Genomic DNA, 14,507 nt, shown 5'->3' on the forward strand with positions numbered 1-14,507 from the left:
ACATTTTGCATGGGTTTATTTGGGGGCATTTTTTAATGGCCTCTCAACCCACCAGGGCCTCAAGGTGATGTATGTGTCATACACTAAATATACAAATAAAAACATTCAAAAACAAACTTAAAGTTCCTCAAAAATAGTTTAAAATCACAATTAGAACCAGCTAGAGCAAATACTCCTACCATTAAGAATGAAAATCCAAGCAAGATAGCACAGTCTTAGCTACCCTCCAGACGTTGTGATATTAGAAGTGGGAGTGTCTTTTTTTTCTTTCATGTTTTTCTGCTTTACCTTCCTCATATCTGCCTTCTGTTTCCCCCCATATTGCTTCTTTACTTTTTTTATTTTTTTAAAAAAAAACCTCTCCATAAATAGAGTAATTAATCTAAAAAGGAGGCACCACTGCTTTTTTTTCCTTCAGAGGTAAATTGCTATCCAAACCCCACCACACTCTTCATTTTCAGTAGTATAGGGTGGCAAACCCAGTCCTAGTTCAGTTCAGATCAGTTGCTTGCTCAGCAAGTGCAGCCAGCCCAATAGCTGACACGGGGATTCATGGCCACTTGACAGCACCATCTTGCCTACTTGACCTTGTCAAAACAGTGACCAAGGGAGATTAGACAGCAACTGGTGGGAGGGGAAGGAAGGCTGTGGCTCTTGGAGTTCCCCCTGCTGTAGCCATCAGAGCACAGGGGGTGCAAAACAAAAAAATGGAGACGTCTTATCTTGCTACTTCTTGTTACTGCTCTTGTGTGCTTTCAAGTCATTTCTGACATATGGCGATCCTAAGGCAAATCTATCATGGAGTTTTCTTGGCAGAATGCGTTCAGAGGAGGTCTCCAGGAAAACTAATGTTGCATTTACAGTTAGTTGTCCAGAGAGCTAAAAAAATACAAACATTGTAATAATAATAATAATAATAATAATAACAATAAAGTTTATTTATATTTCCTGCCTCTCCCACAGATCAAGGTGGGATTACATCATTAAAACGATGCGTAGTACAAAATACAATCAATAAAACACTAATACTGAACTCACCAACATTCCTATTAGTTCTCTAAAATAGCAATTCAACAATTAGCCAATAATCATAGTCAAGAGTGGGGCGATTGTCATAACCTGGAGTCCGGTGGATAAGCCCGCTGGAAGACAGCCGTCTTGAGTGTCTTCTTAAATGCCTCTAAGGTAGTGATAAGATGGATCTCTTACGACAGGCCATTCCATAATTTTGGTACCGCGGCAGTGAATGCCCTATGGGAGGTTGTCATTAACCTGAGTAAGGAGACACGGGTGAGAAAGAATGTTTTAGAAATGTAAAGCAGAAATCCATCTGGAAATAAGGGCAAAATGGAGATGGGGCAAAGGGATTGGAACTGCATACTCTGAACATCATAACCCACATCATGAGCAAAAATGCCCACCAATTAATCTAAATGTTTTACTTTTATGAACCACACTGGTTGGTCAGCTTCAGAAACTACCTATTTTTTTAAGTCACTGTTTTGGAAGGAGCAAAAAACAATAGGAAAAACAAGGGGAATAAGCACTCTTCCTCAAAAATCCTGTGATTAGCCCAATGTCATTTGGATCTTAGGGCCTTTTCACACTTCACCATTATAGAACTTTGATTCCACTTTAACTGCCACGGTTCTACCCTGTGGTATCCTAGAACTAGTGTTTCAGGGAATTCTCAGCTAGAGAGCTCAAGTGTCTTCCCCAAACTACAGAACCCAGGATACCGTAGGATTTATCAAAGGCAGTTAAAATGGTATCAAAGTACTGTAGTTGTGCAGTATGAACAGGTTCACAGAAAAAAAGCAATAGAAAACAGAGCACAGACGCCCGCCCCCCCCCCCTCCCGGAGAGAGACATTAGGTTCATCTGGCTAAGTCCACCATGTCAGTGCAATATTGTGAACTGTAGTGTAGCTAATCAAATTATGTGAGATGGTGCAGAAATTCTGAACAGTAAAGAGAGTATTCTCCTGTCATTTGAGGATGAGTTATGGTAGGGCAACTCTGTGGCATGTGACATTAAGAGCTGAGATTGGAAAAGGGATCATGCCCACTCAGGAATTTAGGGAATCATGTAATCTTCCAAATTAACTTTTCCAAGCTCTGATTATGAGGTTCTGTACAGACTAATTAAGATTAATAGAGCTTCTATCGGGGTTAAACTGAAGACCCTTCTTACAATTGATGGGATGCAGTGTATCAGCACAAAAACATGCATAGCAAGTACCAGTATCACAAAGCAATTTAAGTTTCATTAAGCCCGGCTTACCTATTGAGAAGATGAAGCAAACTAAGAGTTGTCCGCTTGCAATTGCCAAGGAATAAAATGCCTGCTGAGTCTGACATTTCTCTTTCTCGTGTTGTGTTCAAGGTTCAAGAATTCTGGCTTTGGCAGAGAATAAAGAAAAAGCATTGTGAAGAAGTCATATCAAATCAACCAGACATTTTACTTACAAAACATAATGCCCCATTAACTTTTGGCTAGGATCTGGAGACCTGCAATGTTCAATTCACAAAGTGTCTCTATAAAATATATTACATCTTTTACAGTTTTGAAAACTCCCCTCCCCAAATTGTTTCAATTTATCACTGTAGCACAGATCCAACAAAAAGTATTTCCAGATGGGCAATTGTGTTAGTCTATTGCAGTAAAAAGAGTACAGAATCTTGCGACATACTACAAAGCTAACACATATATTATAGCATAAGCATATAAGTCCATTTTATCAGATGCATTCAGTCTTATCCTGATCCACGGTATATGTTGTAGGTTTAAAATCCTATTAGCATACATTTGTTGAAGTACATCAATATTATCTCTGTCTCCACTTGTTCCTCTTTTCAGGTGAGATCCGCCATAGTTAGAAATGTGGGACATTCTTGCATTTTCTAAAGTTGTTGTTCTTGTGTGTCAAGTTGCACCTGATTTATGGCCAACCTATCGGTGGGGTTTGTTGGCAAGATTTATTCAGAGATGGTTTGCCATTGCCTTTCTCTTAGGCTGAGCGTCTGACTTGCCCAGGGTCATCCAGTTAGTTTCCATGGCTAAGCAGGGATTTGAACCCTGGTCTCCCAGTCCTACGAGATTATCACACAGCAGTAAGAAATGGGAGAAAATTGATATGCTCTCGCCATGCTTGCACAGTTGCAGGAAGATTTTCACATGATGTCGTGCACCTACCATACTTGTCCTGTTGTTGAAGCATTGTGCTAGTGCAACTCCTCATTAACGACAAAAAAATGTTAATGGCTTGCCAAAAGCGCTTCATTAGTGCTATCGCAGGATAGCAATCACATTTCAATAGCACCATTGAAAATTTGTCATTAAACCTTCCAGAAATAAATTGAATCCCCCAGTCCCCCAGTGTGCCATTCGCAGAATCACTTCCTGTGTCCCACTTGTGAGTAACAGGAGAGTTCCTTAGCGGCAAGATATTACCCTTTTTTTCCTCTCTGATCACAACCCCTTCTTTCAACATCCGGAATGTAAAAGCGCTGTTTTAATGTTTGTGGATCATTAATGCTCCATTATTGTGACACCATGTGAAAGTGTTGCAATTTTGCCATTGTATCATTCTTACTAAATAACATTAGAATAGCGCTATTAAAGCGTTAATAGCCTTCGTGTGATAATCTCTCTAGTCCAACACTCAATTCCCTCCAAACCTCCCTTCCCAACAGCAATGTCCTCAGGCAAAAATTACATGGAACTGATCTTGGTGCCAGGATCTACATCTACTTTCTTCCCAGAAATGTCCAGTGACTTTATGACGGCTGGCATTTCCTCACTGCCACTAATTACTTGTGAAGTGGATGAAACACCAGCCATTCAGATATTGTACCCCACAACTTATTTCTGTGCATCTACAACACATAGATATTTTGGTTTGATACTTGAATTGTCATGGCTTCCATCCTATGGGATCCTGGGATTTGTAGCTTGAGGAGGGGTAACAGTCTGCTAAAGAGGTCTAATCAATTCTCCCAAAGTCCAGCACTAAAATATATAGGGCAGAGCCATGGCAGTTAAAGTGGTATCAAACTACATTACCTGTTTAGTGTAGACAGAGACAGTATCTTATGAGACTGATGTGAGTGGAAGCACCACATCATCATGCCATCTAATTTTGAGCACAGAATGACCAACTAAACATGATGGACATGTGTATGTGTGAGAAAGAAAGAGAGATAGAAAAAACATTAGGGTGCTGCAGCAGGCAACAGAGTCAAGGAGAGTAGAGAAGGGAAATTGAGCAGGAGCATAAAATCAAAACCAGATGAAACATGAAAGTTAGAGAAAAGCCAAACTAGTCAAGATGTCATGGGGAACCAAGAGCAGAACTTCCTCTGTGCGTGTGTGCGTGTGTGTGTTTACAGGGACTATTAGAAGGCACTGAGTTTTCAAAGTATCAGCAAAGGACATACTTCTAGCATAAGACAGGAAATCCACAAGGGTAACAGGAACATATCTGCTTTCATGTAAAGTAAGTAATTTCTTACATAATCAAAGGTAGGGACAGCCTGGCTCCTGAAAGCACAACTCTCTGGGATTGGTGCCATCAGAGCCTTTTATCTCATGACTCTGCTATGCCAGGAACAGGTAGCCCTTTGCCCCTGTGCTATTATCAAAAAATCAACACTACAGAGAGTAGCCATACTGTATTTTTGGCAGAGAAGGACATCATTCAATAAGATTCTTTCCTTCCACTGGAAGGAGAGAGTTTGAAAGCCTAACCCATTTGAGAGAGTTTGAAAGTCCATACTGGGTTAACTAAATGCAGAGTATGGGTTTTTTTTCAATTCCATAAATTATGGGAAGTAGGCTCCTGAGGTGGGGTGAGGGGACTGGGAGAATCCTGCAAGAAATGTGTATATAAATTGTAAGAATCTGGAAACAATCTAAAGCCATACTGGCCAGAGATGCAGTAATAGCAGTATGGTGTGCAGGAGTTTACTTTTTTCTAGGGACCTTTTTGTGTACCTTTAATTAGTCCCAGAGCTTCAGAGCAACATTTTTGCAATTATTGGTTACAATTATAGTTCCAAGGCCTCCCCAATTAGTCACTGTTATTGTTGAATTTTTAAATGCAAGTTTATTTTCCCATCTCTCAAAAATAACTATAATTGATATTTTGGTTCCTTAAAAATATGAATTCTGCAAAGTGCTGGCCTGTGATATAAGATACACATCCCTGCTTACTATCCACTTTGTCATCTAGATACCCTACAGGTGTCAGATCCCATCTGGTCTTGAAAGAGGATCAGCCCTGGTTAGTACATGGATGGAAGACTGGCAACAAATACCAAGTGCTGTAGGCTTTATTTCAGAGGAAAGAAAAGGCTATGCCTCAGTCATCTTGGCCAATGGTCTGGGATTCTGGGAGCCAAAGTCCAAAACACCTTGAAGATCAGAGTTTGGCAATAACTGATGTATTGCATCCTAAGACACGGGTTTATATCTATGAAGGCTCATGCAACAATTAAAAAAAACTAGTTAGTCTTAAAGATGGCAATGACAAACCACCTCTAAAGAAACTCCCAAGAAAGCCTCATGACCGTAGGGTCACCATAGGTCTGAAACAACTTTGAAGGCACACAACAACAAAGTCTTAAACGTACTGCCACATTTCTTTTTTCTCCTTCCTTCCTTCCTTCCTTCTCATCATACTGCAAAAGACATGGCTACTTATTGAAAAGGTACAGCTATATCATAAAAGGACAGGTTTTCCCTTGTTAAACTACTATCCTAATGCAGTTTTATATCTTTGTTATTGGGAATAACTAGTTGTTTATAACTAGTTATTTCCAAACTCTAGTTTGTTATAATAAAAACATTGCTGTCTTATAGTTTTCTCTTTCCTTCACTCTTCCTGGTCACTGACTGAGCAGTTGGACATATATAAACAGGTAGAAGGGACACAGAAGATCAGAGCCAACTGATTTTGTTTTACCATTCTTGCAAGCCATCTTGGATCCCATGTCAGGAGAAAGGTGGGATATAAAATAAATATTAAAAAGACATAAATAAGTAAATAAGTATTCACTATTCCGGTTATATCCTGCTTTTCTCCCATGAATTGGATTCAAGGCAGTTTACAATAAAACAGGACAAATATAAAAAGTTAATAAAAGCATAACATATTCAAAATACAATTGAAAAATACGCTATTAAACCCTTTGCTTCAATGCCTTTTCTGCAATAGGCTGGGTAAACTGCCAAAGTCTTGTTTAAATAAAAAGGTATTTGCTTCCTAGGGAAAGGCAAGGGGGGTGGGTGGCTGGATGGGTGAGAACCTGTTCTGGCCTCCTAAGCAGGGAGTTCCAGAGCCTGGCCATTGAAAAGCCCTTTAGCAAACAGCTTTGGGAAGTAAAATTTGGTCAGTTCTTTCCCTTTTGTTTAGAATGGCCAGACAAGTCCAATTACCTCCTTTTCATCCTCTCCCAGTTCAACAGGCTCTCCCTTACTAGCCACAGAGTGCAAATTTTTAAAATATATTTATCCATTTAACAGAGAACTTCATTCTCTCTCTCTCTCTCTCTCTCTCTCTCTCTCTCTCTATATATATATATATATATATATATATATATATATATATACACACATTCAAACAATCCATTCAAAAAGAAAGAAATAATTATAAAACAGAGAGAGGCAGGAAAAAAAGGGGGGCAACACTACATAAAACATAATATAGCTCTGCCTCCCCAATCCTAACCTTAACGAAAACATGAATAAAAAGGACATACAGTCATCCCTCCATATTTGCGGCTTTGATATTTGCGGCTCTGATTATTCACGGATTTCATTAATATGTTATCTCTTGGACTGTCTAGGTCCTCCAGTGCAACTCTGTGGTCAACTTTAACTAAAAATTGCACTGAAAGACCATTTGTAGCTACTCCAGTGCCATTCTATGGTCAGTGTATGTTGCACAAGGTCCTCCTAAAAGAAAGAATTACAGCACAAAGATAACCAGACCTCTTTTGCAAGCACAACTCACAGATTTTATTCCAGATTGATTTAAAAACAAAGAAAAAAAGAAAGGGATGGAAGGAAGGAGAAAGAAAGAAAGAAAGAAAGAAAGGCTGCAGGATTTAAAAGACTACTGCTATGGTCATTTTAAGCCATTTGCTCCATATAAAAATAATATCTGGAGGGATCCAATGACTGCAAAATGTGACTACCTCCCTTAGGCCAGGGTGACCAAATGTCCTCCCCACAAACGAGGACAAGGCATTGCAAAAGGAAGGGCATTCGAGCAAAATGTTGGATATGACAAAACAAAAGCTACAACCACTCATATAAATGTAAATCCATGCTTCTTAATCATGCTCATAACGGAGGGCATTTTGAAATTCCCCTTGGATAGAAGGTTGAAACAGAGGACAAGGAGGGCATCTGGTCCCCCTGGCTTTGGGACTAAACCTGAGTCCTTTATGAAGAAAGCTATTACTAAGCAACCTGGAAAATGACACACAGGAATCATGACATTGTGACCTCACCACCCTCCCACCAAATTGTCTGCATTTAAGAAAAACAAGAGCGAGATCAAAACTGGAGATAATTTCATGTTCCTCAGGGTTGAACCAAGAGGGATGAAATCAACAGTAACAAACAAAAGGAGAAGGGAAAGAGATGTTTTCAGTGGCCCATCTCTCCCCACCCATTCCTGGCTTTACTACAAGCAGTGATGTGACAATAAGTTAATGTAATGTATTCCTTCCGCATCTCTTGAGTCAGCAGAAGGACCTTTTTCTTTTTCCCCCCTCAAAGGATTTGGGTCTGTAATTTTCCATACATCTCAACTGGAAGTCTGCAGAAAATGTCTTCTCTCCTGCCTTTTCTAGCAAATAGCAGGCTGCAAACTCTCCTCCCAGGCTTCATATAGAGTCCATCCACAATGCAGAAATATTCCCATTTGACACCACCTTGACTGCCATGGCTCTGGGCTATGGCATTCTGGGATTTGTTACAGGTGCCGCAACAAACCACAAATCCCAGAATTCCATAGCACTGAGCGATGGCAGTCAAGGTGGTGTCAAACAGGAATATTTCTGCACTATGGATGCAGCCCAGGCCTTCCTTTTTGCACCCTCAATAAAGGATGACCAGCTATGTCCTCACCACAGGAAAGGAGGGCAAGGCACTGCAAAATGGAGGACATGACCATATGAAAGCTGAAAACATTGAAATGTCAATGCGTGCTTGTCATGCTCAAAATGGAGGACATTTTTGTAGTTCCTCCAGGCTGAAATGTAGGATGTGTCCTGGAGAAAGAGGACGTCTGGTCACCTGCCTGGCCTGGATGGCTTTAGCTTTCACACAACAGCAATGGCTTTGTCGTTGTTGTGTACCTCCAAGTCATTTTTGACTGTATGGAGAACCTGTTACAGGCAAGCTAAACCTGTCTTAGCAGTCGCTTCAGAGGAGGTTTGCGATGGTCATCCTCTGAGGCTGAGAGAGTGTGACTTGCCTAAAGTGGAGTTTTTACGCTCGAGGATTTGAGCCCTGGTTTCCCATAGTCCAACGCTCAAACCACCACCTCAGCAATCCCTTTACAATGTATTTATTTTCAACGACCTCACCCTACTTGTATTCATTTAGTGTTTTATTCCTCTTTCCCCCTCATGTTCTGAAATTTTGGACGAGGGAACGATATCACCCCCCTCCCGACTGGGACTCCAGGGGAGAAAGAAAAACCAGGCTGTCCAGTCGCCCTCCTTCTCCAGGACCCGTCCTCCATTTCCACGTTATGCCCAGGAGGAATTCCAAAACGTCCTCCATTTTGAGCAAGACTCAAGAAACATTTATGTGTGTGTTTTAATAATAATTTTGTGTAAGGACCTCCGTTGTTGTTTTTTTAATCGAAGGTAGGGTGAGGTCCTTTTGAGGCGCCTCGTCCTCCTTTGCGGTGCTGAGGATGTCGGGCATCAAGGAGGCGGCTAGCCGAGGAAGAGCAAGAAAAGAAAATGGAGGCTGCGGTGGGAACAAGGGAGCGAGGCGTGAGGGGGAAAAGACACATAGACAGCCGCCTCCGAAAGGTGTTGTTGTGGGGACACATATGTACACACTGAGGAGGGCACCATTGGAAGACGGGGCGCAGAGGGCGCGGGGAAGGGGGCGGGGCCCACGGACGCCCCCAACGGATTTAGAGACTGAATGAGAAGGAGACCATTCCAAACTGCCTTTTTGCCTCAGCCAGCATCACTGCCGAGCAACGGGGGGAGGGGAGGGCAATCAGCCAATCGCCTCTCAGCACCGCTTCTTCCCTCTGGACCAATCAGAAAGAAGGAGCGGCCGGCGGCGGCGGCGGCGGCGATCACCTTAGCGGTGCCTGGGCCCTTGCGCAGCCAATCAAGAGAGGAGAAGGGAAGCGGGAGAAGAGGGGATGGCGTGAGGGGAGAGAGGGAGAGAATCCTAGTCCGCTTGAAGCGTGCGCATGCGCAGTCGTAGCAGCGGCGGCGGTGCAGAGTGGAGGGAGAGAAAGAGGAGGGGCGCTGCCCGCGTGCCGAGAGGATATAAGAGCCCCGGAGTCCGGCGCGCGCGCCGCAGACTTTGCTCGAGCGTCCCAAGCGCCTGGGGGCTTTTCTCTTCCCTTCTGCGCCTGCGCACTCCCTCGTTCTCGTGCCACAGCCGTTGCTGCTGCCGCTACTATCGCTGCCGCTCCTCCTTCTTCTTCCTCCGCTCGCTATGAAGACCAAGTTCGTCAACGGCGGCGAGGCCGACCCTTCCCCTCTGGGGCTTCTGTTGGGCTGCGCCCCGGGCCCGGTCTTGCCCGCCCTCCCTCAGTCGCCCTCGCCGCCTTCTCTGCAGCCCCCGCCGCCCGCCGAGGCCGAAGCCAAGGAGCCGGTGGTGGCCCTGCGGGGACAGCTGGCCCTGCCCCCGCCTCCTCCCCCGTCGTCGCCGCCGACCCCTCCGCCTTCCCCGCCGGCAGAGGAGCAGCCCGACCCCCGCACCCGCCGCAAGGCCTACCTCTGGTGCAAGGAGTTCCTGCGGGGGGCCTGGAGGGGGGTCAGGGAGGAGCAGCTCCGCATCGCCCCCATCAGGTCAGCAGCAGCACCCCTGAGCATGGGCAGAGCGCCGCCGCGGAGGGAGGCGGGGCGGGGCGGGGCGGGAGAGAGAACCCGGTTTGGTGCCGCTTTAGCTTTTTGTCTGGCTCTTTGCTATGGAATTCTGGGAGTTGGAGTTTGCTGTGGGCCAGAGAACCTTAATAGAACATCTCTCTAGGAATCCCTAGGCCCTCCACCTGCCAGCCATTGACCATAGCATTGCCAGGAAGGAGCTACGAAGGCCTAGCCGACTGGTCTCTCTGGGAATCTCCAGGGCAGCGATGCCCCAACTCTGGCCTTCCTCCAGGTGCTTTGGACTCCAGATCCCAGAATCCCGGGCCATTAGCCAAGATGGCTGAGGCTTCTGGGAGCTGATGTCCAAAACACCTGGAAGGCCAGAGTTTGGACATGGCTGCTTTAGGAGGTCCTTCAGTGCGACTTATGGTTAAAGTTGACCATAGAGTTGCACTGGAGGACCTAGATATTCCTAGAGAGGACATCTCAATAAAATCCGTGAATAATCAAAGCTGCAAATGTGGAGGGATGAGCGTATTGGTGCTTTTTCGCTTTTGTTTGGTCGTGTCCTCCAGTCTTTCTTGAACATGCTCCTTTTTGCGGTGCCTTGGAGGTATCTGTGAGGCGTCTTTTGCGTGTGGAAGGCACCTCAGTGGCCGGTTTCATAAAACTCCTCCCTTACATTTCTCAGACATCATCATGCCAAACCGTTCTTCACGCCTAACCATCCCTTGATCTTGTAAGTTTTCAGTCCTACTAGAGTTGGATCCTCCTGTGGAGTGGAGGGCCCTGGGAGAGATGCAGCTGCGGCATAACGAGATTTAGACATCCCACCAACCGGTAGCACACATTGGCAAGCCGTTTCAAAAGGGTAGTTTCACATCCAGACATAAGTCCAAAACACACTGCAGAAATAATCCAGTTTGGGACCACTTTAACTGCCCTGACTCAGTGCTAGGGAATCCTGGGGTTTGTAGTTTGTCATGGCACCAGAGCTCTCTGACAGAGAAGGCTAAATGTCTCACAAAACTACAGTACCCAGAATCCTCTAGCATTGAACCGGGACAGTTAAAGCCGTCTCAAACTGCATTATTTCTGCAGTGTGTTTTGGACCATAGTTTCCGTAGCACTGGATCAAGTCATTGTCCTCATTCTTCTGTCCCTCACTAATGCGGGAAACCCTGAGGTCTCCAGTCCATCTACTTTTTGAACCATTAGAGTCTCTGTGTTTGAAGCATCGTTTTTACTTGAAGTGAAAGTAGGTTCAGTTGCTACTTTAGACATAGCTTTATACTCATAAAACTGTTTTTGATCTCCAACCTATGAGCAGTTTGGACCAACAGTACCTAATGCCTGCTACCTTTAGCTTCCCACATATGAGAAGAGCACATATGGTACAGTGCACAGTTTGCCACAGAGATGGATCTGTGAGATGATTCCTTTATAAGAAACTGTGTGTCATGTATTAGAGGCTAATTGCAGTGGGTCCTTGGTATCTGCTGGGGTTTGGTCCAAAGCCCCCCCCCCCCCCCACAATACCCAAATTTGTGATGCTCAAGTCCCATTGTAGAAGTGGCATAGTAAAATGGGGAGAAAAATCAAGGTTTGTTTCTTGGAATTTATATATATTTTCAAATCATGGATGGTTGAAACCAAGGGTAAGGAACCTGTGACTACAGAAGTGCCAACTGTATGCTCCTGATTTATTAGTCTAGAATCAAGGGGGTTGATACTTAACATGCTTGCTTAATTGAACTTTTTGGTTATCTGATCAATATTAAACAAGCTTAGGAAATATATAAGTGTAGATAAGGTTTGAGGTGATCCTTTTTTAAATGCTTGGCTCAAAACTAACATAGCTTGGCATGTTGCTTCTGTCTTGAGATTTTTTTTTGAATGGACTGCTCAGTAATATGAGTCATTTCTTGGCAACAAGTTCCTGTAGTATCAGGTGCCTTGCTCTGACTCATAAGGCCCTTAATGAGTAGATAACTGAAGTGCGTGTGGTATTGGTAAATCAGGAGTGGAAAGTTTTGGCTCTCTTCTGAACATCTTGGCCTTAAATTGTATATTTTTTCCACAGAATTGTCACTTAAGTTAATTAAATTTAATCCCAGAAGTAAGTTTAACTAGAATGTTACAAGTCACTGCATCACCGAGAAGTAATGGCTAAACATTTTTTTAGTTGGATAGCAACCTAGGGGTTTTTTCTGTTTAAAAACTAGCTAAGATCCAAAACACACTGCAGAAATAATCCAGTTTGACACCAATTTAACTGCCTTGGCTCAGTGCTAGGGAATTCTGGGAACTGTAGTTTTGTGAGACATTTAGCCTACTCTGTCTGAGAGCTCTGGTGTAAACTACAGTTTCTGGATTCCCTAGCACTGAGCCAGGGCAGTTAAAGTGGTCTCAAACTGGATTATTTCTGCAGTGTGTTTTGTACCTAAATTGAGCATTGGGTTTTCCCTCACAATTCATATGGACACCTAAGTGATTGGATTAGTTATATTTTTAGGGTATTTGGGAGAACTGTGCTAATGTAAAACAGATTATTGTGATGTAAATACCACTGAACATATTTTTCTGTAGGCATGATTTGGATTGCAGCCTTCATATCAGTATTAACGTTTGTTTAAAATAGGTGTGTTCTTTGAAACAGCTCTTTTCTAACTGCTGCTGAATGCTAATTCTCAGTAGCATTGCATCTGTATTTGTGGAGCTGCTGAACTAAATCCAGTTGTTAGTTCTTCCCCATTATTTTGTATAATGAAACAAATTAATAAGTATTAATAAGAAGTTTATATCTTTCTACCGTGTATGAAATAGGAATGGAACATGACATATTGTTTTGTGATACCAGACTGAAAACAGATGTGCGTCATATATGCAGCTGTAACTTGTAATGAAGTGATGCCACAAAAATTGGTCAGTTTGCATACTTTAGTCCAGTTAAATACTGGCAGGTGTCACTATAATATCTTAATGTTATTATGATGCAAGTTACTGAATTCCATCTGCTTATCCTATGTTAGGTGGTATTATGAAATTTTTTGTTTTGTTTTGTTTGTTTTTTATTTATATACCGCTATTCCAAAGATCATAGCGGTGAACAGCAAGCTAATTAGCAAGTAAGCTAATTTGCCCCCAACAGTCTGGGTACTCATTTTAGCGACCTCGGAAGGATGCAAGCCTGAGTCGAGCTTGGGCCCTTTTGCTGGTCTTGAACTCGCAACCTTGTGGTTTTGAGTGAATGGCTGCAGTACAGGCATTTAGTCACTGCGCCACCAGGGCTTTACTCACCAGCAGTAGATAACTTAAGTCAGGATCAAGAAAGCCAGAGCCCTCGAGAAGTTTTTGACCATAATTTTTAATCAGTCATAACAATTGGCCATAGAAATTGTAGACCTTAATTCTTTGAGCAGTGCTTCTTAATCTATTTGATATAGGAAACTGACATGTTTATGTTTCCCTCTAATATGCCATGGATTGGTATTCTATTTGCCCCCATTGGCTACAGTTGATTCTTTATTTACTGGAAATTTTCCTGGAACTGGCAGCCCATGGTTTGGAGACTGGCACCAATGGAAGGACCATCATTTTGAGTAGCACTGGTCTGGAGGACATTTCCTACCTCTGTCTGAAACTATGAATATTGGGCCGTTGAAAGAAGAAGCATGTCTAGGTCTTAATTAATTTTATTTGAGTCTCATCATGGAGCAGAAAAAATGCTTAACTTCCTCTGGACGGGTAGTTCAAGATCAGTGGATTTACAGCTGAGGTTCAGCCATGACTAGGGGCAAATTTAGTTTTCTTCCACAATGCTTTACAATTTTGAATGTGTTAGGCATTTCTTTTTTTTGCTACTGCAAGAACAGACTTGTACTTGAAGGCTGGGTAGTATGAGGGGTATGTTTTTCTCCCCACTACTTTCCCTTGAGAGCCAGCATGGTGCAGTGGTTTGAGAATTGGACTATGATTATGGAGGCTAGGGTTTGAATCCTTCAGCAGTGGAAATCCACTGGACAAGTCACACTCAGCCACAGAGGAAGGCAAAAGTAAACCTTTTCTGAACAAATCTTGCCAAGCAAACCTCATCATAGTGTTGCCAAGTCTGAAATGGCTTGAAGGCATACATCAACAATAAATTTCCTCTTACAAATTTGACTAAGTTAGGGTAAACTCATATCTTAAACCCTGCAGAGAAAGAAGTTGGTGGAAGATTGGTGATGGAAAGGTGCAGCACATTTGCATTCTGCTTCTCAAAGGTATATAGTGTCCCGCATAAGCTGTCTTTCCTGTATAGAAGGAGATAGCAGGGGTTTCTTACACATGTTTGCATTAAGCATGCAGTTTTAACTTTGGCAAGCTGACATGGTAGAGATTCTTCTTGCAGTGTCTTTGTAAACTTGATGCTCTGTCCATGTCCCT

At 43.1% G+C, this 14,507-nt stretch overlaps 1 protein-coding gene and 1 long non-coding RNA gene across 3 annotated transcripts in view; one reads left to right on the forward strand and one right to left on the reverse strand.

Annotated features, from left to right (window-relative positions):
• Positions 1-952: 952 nt before the first annotated feature.
• On the reverse strand, positions 953-9,239 carry LOC149314319 (uncharacterized). Of its 2 annotated transcripts, none has more exons than XR_016281115.1 (3): positions 8,860-9,239; positions 2,284-2,396; positions 953-1,272 (listed from the first exon to the last, which is right to left on the reverse strand). It is a non-coding gene; the product is annotated as an uncharacterized LOC149314319 (long non-coding RNA). The 2 variants fall into 2 exon arrangements; XR_016281114.1 differs by having other exon boundaries at positions 2,284-2,400.
• A 314-nt stretch (positions 9,240-9,553) lies between these two features.
• Positions 9,554-14,507, forward strand: part of LOC149314320 (choline kinase alpha-like) — a 30,887-nt gene continuing 25,933 nt past the window's right edge. The window contains exon 1 of the mRNA XM_089520851.1: positions 9,554-10,061. Coding sequence (XP_089376977.1) covers positions 9,706-10,061 — 356 coding nt within the window. The 5' untranslated portion in view covers positions 9,554-9,705. The remainder of the gene's footprint in view (positions 10,062-14,507) is intronic.

The sequence above is a fragment of the Sceloporus occidentalis genome, unplaced genomic scaffold (genome assembly GCF_023333645.1).
Source record: "Sceloporus occidentalis isolate IW3139 unplaced genomic scaffold, rSceOcc1.0.p SCAF_4, whole genome shotgun sequence".
NCBI classification, from domain to species: Eukaryota; Metazoa; Chordata; class Lepidosauria; order Squamata; family Phrynosomatidae; genus Sceloporus; species Sceloporus occidentalis.